Consider the following 8,380-nt stretch of genomic DNA (forward strand, 5'->3'; position numbering starts at 1 on the left):
TCAAGTAAAAACAGCTGTGTTCAGTGTTTGAGATGAAGACCGGGCCAGGTCATTCACTAAATAACTTGATATGGTCATCTTTCAATTTGCCGCACCACAAATCCATTCTGTTATCTCATTTAAGTTTAATCAAAGAAGTGTCACATCCAATAATCATGAACCTTTCTCTATGGGGGGATCAGGCTATGATTTTACATCTGATTTTTAAAGCAGAAACAATTGACTCAGTGTCAAGTAAACATTCTCTTGCGGTCATCATGTCCTCTAGCTTACTGAGTGTGTGAAAGTTATCAACATTGCCACTGGCTCCCCTTATGGAGCATCACCGGGGATCACTCGTTATGCTGATGATGTGCCGCTTCGTGCTGGCAGATGTGGAGAGTAGCAGTTTCTTTAGGATGTAAGATGGTTACCAGAGAGAGGAAAGACAGCCCATATAAAAGCAAAGAAAGGAGCCCATAAGCTGAATATTCACGACCTTCTGTATTTATAAAACACTGTGAACTTGCCATTTGATTTATATTCCGTTGGTTTCATCCTCACATGTGAAAAAATGAATAGCTTGCCTTATTCGCTTCAATTCTGCAGCTAGAATGGCCTCCTCTTTATAATTGACCATGTGATCGCTTTCACACACATACACACACACACACACACACACACACACACACACACACACACACACACACACACACACACACACACACACACACACACACACACACACACACACACACACACACACACACACACACACACACACACACAGAGATAAGCTGAAAAAATATGTTTTAACAACTCATTTCACACAGAGACTTTGATCACTCACAGGCTCCCAATTTCAGAATGCAGTGTACTCTCTAGATAAAAGTGGTGTGTGTGTGTGTGTGTGTGTGTGTGTGTGTGTGTGTGTGTGTGTGTGTGTGTGTGTGTGTGTGTGTGTGTGTGTGTGTGTGTGTGTGTGTGTGTGTGTGTGTGTGTGTGTGTGTGTGTGTGTGTGTGTGTGTGTGTGTGTGTTGTACTAGTCATGCTGAATATGGAGTAGGTCTTTGAAGGCTGTGTTTTTCTCACCATCAACATGTCTCTGAAATATTTGTTTTTCACTTGGGTTTGGTAGCTCACCGATCTTTGAGACGTGGTAAGTTGTCGATACAATTAGTGTAAAAGCTCATTCATTACATTCCCGCACACATCTATGTACACATTGATCACAAACAAACCACTATGTTTGTGCCTTTCTGTCTTTCACTTGATTTGTGTTTTCAAACCAGATTTAAGTAGCATTTGTTATTCATGAAAGTACATGAATGCCAAATGATGTGATTCGATGTGAAAAACGCAACAAGTAAAATGTTTTTTTCACTCTTGTTCTCCTTTTGTCAACAAATCCCACAAAAAGACCAAAGAATATGTGCTCGTCTCTCTTTATTATCTCTCTCCCCATTTATGCTTCTCAGTCACAAGCTCATTGTACTACTGAAGTATAATTTAACAAAAGATGCTCAACAATTCTCTTTTTTGGCCTACTTTACTTTAAAGTGTCTTAGTGGGTCCTTTTTGAAACTTTGGGTAAATACAAATCTTGTGGAATGTATGGGTCAGTTTGTCCAGAGACATAGTGTCTGTTAATGTGATACTGACTGGGTTTGTGCTGAATGAAGTAACAGTCGACCCATTTGGTGCTTTTAGCAAGGACTAAAATGGGAACGTTTGATTTCTACATGGCTAGCTAGCTGCCTGCTAAATATAAAGCAACATCCTTGTGCAACATGAATAGAGGAAATCTACACAGCTATGCTATAAAAAAGGAAAAACCCTACGATGGATGTATTTCTTCGATTGGTGAGAAAGATGTTAATTGCTCCACCAGTCTTATAGTGGCCAAACAGTGGAATTACAACTTCCTGTCAGTCACCTATGCAATGGGCTCAAAAGGAGACATATGTAAATCAGATTTTCTAAATAAATAAATCAACTCCTGAATGTGAACGCTTTGACAGCCCTTCTTCAAATCCTTAGGTCTTAAAAGTTGTAAAATGCGCGAAAAGTTGATTGCAGGCCCCTACTCTGTTTCTCGGCTTGTAACTTGAGACCAGAACTGGCGAGAGGCAGTGGCTTGGAGGCGGGGTTCAAGGAAAATGCTAGTGCCTCTACTCTACGGATGTGGACAACCGGCGAAAGTCGAGCCACCTCTTCTCTTTATTCATCAATAGTGCGTGCCTGTGTTGGTCTGAATGTATAATATGTCATCCATTGCCCAGTACCAGGCGTTGGCTGGAGAGGCAATCATTAATACATGTATTATTTGGTCTTTTTATTGCATTTGTCAGCATAAAAGAAAAATATCTTCAGACTTCTTTAAAAATGTTTAAAAACACCCTCTCAGATTTGCAGAGACTACTTGTGTCAGGTCCGTGTATGGACGGTGCATTCTGATAGTGAATGTGTTGGTGTCGAGATATCTAACAGCATGCCACAGTCTGAGGTATTTTTCCCTTATTGATGCAGTGTGGCAGACGGACCTGCCACAGATTTTTCAGTTCCCAGGACGCCCTCCGATCTTCAGCTGTCCTACTCTCCCAGGCTTACCTCATTGCTTCATCCCACAAAAAAATGTTCTTCTTGTATTTCAGTCTCCTTCTTTCCCTTTAAGATTCTCTTTATCTCCATCTCTTCTCCTCTCTCATTCCCTTCTCTCCATTCTGCAGCAGTTACTAAGGCCCTATTTTTATCTGTCAATTGGAGGCTGCTGTGGCCGCACCAATGCACGCTGCTCTGCACTGCGTGACAGACTCGCAGCACACTGGGGAAAGCAGATAAAGCAAGAGTGAAACGACCACAGAAAGAAAAATTCAAAATGGACGAGAGATAATTAAGGAGTGAAGGGAAGTGGGTGGCAGCATTGTGGGGCTGATAAGATTGAAGGAAGACGGACGTGAATTGAACTGACTCAGATGTTTGTGTACATGTATGGGGGAGGTAAAGAGAAGGCGAAAATAATAGAGAACTTTTGGTCGAGTAACCACCACCTGCCCCCCTTTTCTGTGCATATTCCCGTCATGGTATCACTTCACTTCGACTATAGCCCACCAACGCTCCCTGCCCTGTCAGGAGCAGGGGCCGTCTCTAGCACACTTCTGTCATTTGATGTGTGCTTTTCCTTATATTGTGGACCACTCTTTCCTTCTGTATAACCACTAACCACTTCATCACTATTCATGTCAGTCCCACAGCAGACACTCACTCAGTGTCTTAGGTGACCCCCCCCATCTGCCACAAGCATGTTGGAGTTTAAGATGTGGAAACATTTCTCACAGGCTGGCACTGTGTAACACATGCTGAAATAAAGCTCATGCAGATAAACTCTTCTCTTAAGAAAGTGATGCTAAAATTCAAGAGGACAAAACAATCATGAGATTTTTTCTGAATTGTGTTAAATTCAGCTCTGCCGTCAAGTGTTTGCGACTCTAAAGCTCCAGTCTGCCCGGCTCTAGCTTACCTCCCAGCTAGCTTTTCTAGCTAGGGTGGGAGGAGCCAGCCTTCCATTTCTTTCTCTTCCCTCTTCTGTCTCTGTATATGTATGTATGTATGTGTCTCCAGAAAACAATCGGATAAGTGGTATCCTGACCTCGCAGACGGAGCCCTACGACCTGTCATTCTCACGCTCCTTCCAGAGCCTGTCACACCTGCCGCCCTCCTATGAGGCGGCCGTCAAAGCCGACCTCAACCGGTTCTCATCCCTGAAGAAACTCAGTAGGTCCAAGTTCCCCACACTAATGCAAGAGTAGGCTCCCTGCCCTGAAGCCCTGCATGACGCAAACACTGCATTAAGTGTGCTTTCCTGACTCCTGACCGGGACTTACTGAGTAACTTGGAGTTGTATCAGCTGTGAAAATGATTTGCTCACTCTGAGAAGGATGTCCAACAGTCGGGAATGGCTCTCATACACATATGTTTGCTACTCCCCATTGGTAATTTCAGTGGATGGAGAGGCTGAATCAGAATCAGATCTGGTCCTTCACGATGACTAATTGATATTCCATGCTTTCCTTATTTCCACTTAAAGGCCACTATTTCTCTTGAAGTGTATAAGTACATTAAACTGCTTCTTTTGCCCAACCCGTCTTGGTATTGATTTAGTGGTGCCACGCTGGATTTTTGCTGGGTAATGAGGTCTTATCTCATGATATTCCTCGAGTGGAACGCAAATATTCCTTACGGCTTGTGTAATTTTATCTTGACTGCTCCACTTTACTGCTGGCATGCAGTCAAAGCGAAGGATGACGATCTACAACTCATTCCGTCAGGGCTCACTCCACACTGGCTCCCACTCTTAGCTGCCAGGCACCTTTCAGACTAAAAGCAAAAGATGCAGTGGTATTGGGAGGAAAAACACAAAAACCATTAGCATCCTCTTCATGGAAAAATTGTGTAATCGTTTAGGCTGTACAATAAAAGCAAATCATTTCTATTGTCAAAGATAGTAGCTCAGTGTTGAAATGGAAAAATATCTTTAGGAAGAGTCATTCCTTCTTCCCAGCTTTCTTTATTTTCCAAAGAGTATTATTTGTTGTGGCAAATATCCAAAAGGCTCTGCAGTTTCTTGTTATTGCTCAACTACTGTCAGCACTCTGATGGATCATGTTAGATTGTGCTGGAGGGAAGATAGAGCACTGTTTCGTCGCATGCAAATTGGTATCAGGAAGCATTTAGCCCATTCCAGTGCAGGACATTATACATTACAAGTTATTCATTCACTCCTTGGTAATATAGTTGCTTATTTCGCAAGGCCCTGCCCTAATCCTGAAGACTTATGCTTGAAAATGGAACCTCTTGTTTTTATTATCTCTCATAACAAATGAATATGCAGCTACCACCCATGGCTGGATGCTGAAGGAGTCACCCTGACAGGTGGTGTAGAACTGCTACAGCCAATATTAGAAAAGACAGACACAGGGCCATCTACGTATCCTCAACAAGGTGGAGAGGTCTGCTCTCCATCATTCATGCCCGCCATAAAAATGACACCGCTGAGTTAGTATGGTGGTTAAACATTCATGGCTATGACCAGAAAGAATAAAGGATGTGTGTCACAGTGACAATGGACTTATACATGTTTCATTTTTGAATTCATGAGGCATTTCGTCACTTTAACAATATGTCTCACAGAGTTTTTGTGCGTGTGTGTGCATCACTTTGTTAGTTGATCTGTACCAAAGTCTTTGTGCATGTTTCTGGTTGTGTGTGGCATGCAGGTGATGATACTCTACTATCTCTGGAAATGTATTCTTGTCTTAGTGATCTGCTTCTGAATGCATGTTGCAGTTGTTTATACAGAATAAGGACACACTAAGGGACATTAAAACACAAGTCTCAATGTGAAGTGATTGATCAATAATACAATAACCTTCCCAGCATGTGTCTATGAGGTGCCTGCGTGCTTCCCTCCACATCTGTATGATATGACAATGTTTGTTTATAGACTTTCACATGACCTTTGAAAATTTGCTCCCACAGCCAGGGCTGCCTGTAGAATCCCAGAAGAAGCCTGGGTGTGTGATGTCTAGTGCCTTGCATGTAATACTGTCTGACTGTGATTCCTCTGTGCCTCTGTGTTATCTCCCTCCATAAGCTTGAAGCTAGAAAGGTGGAACACAGATGGGTCCGCCAACACTATTCTCTGAATTGTTCGCAATATTCTCCAATCCCACTTTATCCGATGTCTCCCTTCGCATTCTAACACCAACCCATGTTTGCTTTCACTCCCTGAATCTCCTATTCATTTCTTGCTTCTGTTTTATTCCATCTCTTCTGCAGCAGATAAAGAAGTTGACGACTACTACACTCGTAAGCGCCACCTGCCTGACCTGGCAGCCAGAGGCACTCTTCCCTTGCATGTTCTCAAACTGAGCCACGAGCAGGTTGGTGCACACGTGCTTGGTTTAAGTGTGCAGACATCTAGCCAAGTTCATGTTCATAACTATTTATTCTACTATGAGTCTCGGTTTGAAATAGTTTGTGGCTGAAGCCGTTCTCTCTCTTCTTCCTGTAGTGGTTGCTGGCAGAGCCTTTTACCCCTCAGCTTGTGAATAAACTAACCTCATTCATCTTTTGTTTCACAGCACAGGGAACAGCAGCAGCAACAGCAGCAACTCCAGAGCCAGCCCCCGCAGTCCTCCATCTCCCATGCCCCTACCCAATCGCAGTCTTCACAACCGCAGTCCCAGCAAAGGCAGAGGCCCCATCGTGTCCAGAGGGCCATGTCCCAGGACCGCGTGCTGTCCCCTCAGAGAGCCCAAGAGCAGGAGTACAACATATCTTCTAATGGCATGTCCCCGTATGGAGGCCGGATCCTCTCAGACGAACAGCTCCTGTCCGCGGAACGTCTCCGATCCCAGGAGCGTCTTCTTCCGCAGGACCGCCACACTTCCCAAGACCGTCTGTACTCTAATGACCGCATGTACACCAAGGACCGACTGCTGTCACAGGAAACGATCTACTCGAAGGACCGCCACTACTCTCAAGAACGCCTCTATTCACAAGATCGCCTGTACTCACAAGACCGCCTGCTATCCCAGGATCCTCTGCTCTCACCAGACAGGCTGATGAGGTCTCTGAAGCGTGGGATGGTAAGCAGTGTCTCTGGCGGGTTTCGTGGAAGCGACAAGTCAATGTCGCGTGCTATATCACACACTGACGTGTTCGTTCCAACCACGCCTCTTATGGATCGCTACAAGATGACCAAAATGCACTCCCACCCCAGTACCTCAAACAATGGCGGCGGGGGCGGGGCCGGAGCCGGAACGGGAGGCACCGGGCACTCCAACACTTTAGCCATGAACCAGACAGCAACCAAGAGACAGGCGTTTGCCTCCAGACGGACTCACACTATGGAACAGCTCCACTATGTCCCACCACACCACCAACAGCAGTCACAGCCACACCACTACCGCACAGGCAGCAAGACGGAGGTGACGGTGTGACAGCAGCCAGGATACTAGACTGCTGCATGCAGAATTGTTTAGTGACAGGTTGTGGGGGGGACAGAGGTACATGGGTACGCAAGAGACCGGAAGACAAGCGACACTGTACACTGCACACACAGGCCCAGTTAGATATGAAGCCAGAGAGGTTGGTAGTCGGGGAGGGTGAATTTATCCAGCTAACTTGCCTATTTTTCCACTGTCTTAGTTACCCTATTCATCTTCAGGCTATGGCCTCATTCTGTGTATGGTTTAGTGAGAAAAACCCTCATCGGGTCTGTTCAAGCCTTTATCATGCCCCTTTGCCCAACAGATCTATTCTGTGACCTTTTCTGGAAAATGTTAAAGGGCTTTGCATGGGTAAACACATAGACCGACTTCTCCGTGACCACAGACGATCAACTAGGTTGGGCCTGTAATAACTTTATAAATATATAAATAAATGAAAAAAAAAAACATTTGTACACCCTGTCCTACTCATAGCTCTAGTGAAACTCAGTGAGAGAAATTAATATGGATGTTGTTAGCACTTCTATTTGGTGCCTCTCAGATTTCCATTTCTAAAAGTGGTTTTGTGGGTTACAAAGCACAATCAACAATTAAAATGATCTTCTGTTTTAGATTTTGTTTTTGAATTTAAAATAGTGATGGCTACCATTTTTTGTTCTTAAAGCAATGGCAGGTTTTTTTTTGCTTCCAGTAGACAATTGTAAATAAGCTATTCTATAAGCAGTATAATGGACAAGTCTGTAATGGATAAACTTTGTATTACACTGTCTGTTTTCAATAGATTCTTAAAGAACAACTATAAATCATCACTGTTTCGTGAGTTCAGAATAGAAGCCCACTTAACCAAGGAAAAATTAGTACTATACTGTGTGTGTCTTTTCAAAACCGTTGGTAGGATGAGAAGTGAATGAATGTGTTGTTAATAACAGATATACGACTGCTCATGTGACATCAAAGGAGTTAAACAATATGGAAATGGATTATAATAGAAGGGTCAAATAAACAATCCATATTTTTCTAAACATCCGACATTGTTCCTTGAGAAATGTCTGTGTCTTGTGCTTGCTTTACAAAAAAATGATAAACCACATTAATGAGTTTTTACAATTATTTTTGGGTGGCTTGCGGTGTAGGGACCAAAATCGTAGCATATGGGTTAGAACAAGCGTTCCTGGATAGTGAAAGTGGGGAAAGTGAAAATAAACTGAATTACTGCTGGAGGTAGTGACGGTAAACAACATAAGTGCAGTCATGTGAGCAACCAGCTGACCAGGCTCTTACTGAGCTGTTATTTCATTGGTAAGATAAAGACACGCTAGGAACTTTAGCCACATAACCTACTGGGTTCCGATAGAGGAAACATTTTCAGCTCCATATTTGTATTTTGA

At 43.5% G+C, this 8,380-nt stretch overlaps 1 protein-coding gene across 15 annotated transcripts in view; it reads left to right on the top strand.

Moving 5' to 3' along the window:
* The window catches only part of LOC134870801 (protein shisa-6), an 82,401-nt gene extending 74,380 nt beyond the window's left edge, over window positions 1-8,021 (top strand). For 5 of the 15 annotated variants that reach the window (XM_063893216.1, XM_063893219.1, XM_063893221.1 and 2 more), the window contains 4 exons: window positions 1,118-1,138; window positions 3,601-3,753; window positions 5,818-5,921; window positions 6,123-8,021. In XM_063893216.1, the coding sequence (XP_063749286.1) occupies window positions 1,118-1,138; window positions 3,601-3,753; window positions 5,818-5,921; window positions 6,123-6,983 (1,139 nt within the window). In that variant the 3' untranslated portion in view covers window positions 6,984-8,021. The remainder of the gene's footprint in view (window positions 1-1,117; window positions 1,139-3,600; window positions 3,754-5,817; window positions 5,922-6,122) is intronic. The other 10 variants (XM_063893223.1, XM_063893226.1, XM_063893228.1 and 7 more) reach the window with 4 other exon arrangements.
* Window positions 8,022-8,380: the final 359 nt, after the last annotated feature.

Source organism: Eleginops maclovinus, chromosome 10, assembly GCF_036324505.1.
Source record: "Eleginops maclovinus isolate JMC-PN-2008 ecotype Puerto Natales chromosome 10, JC_Emac_rtc_rv5, whole genome shotgun sequence".
Lineage (NCBI taxonomy): Eukaryota > Metazoa > Chordata > Actinopteri > Perciformes > Eleginopidae > Eleginops > Eleginops maclovinus.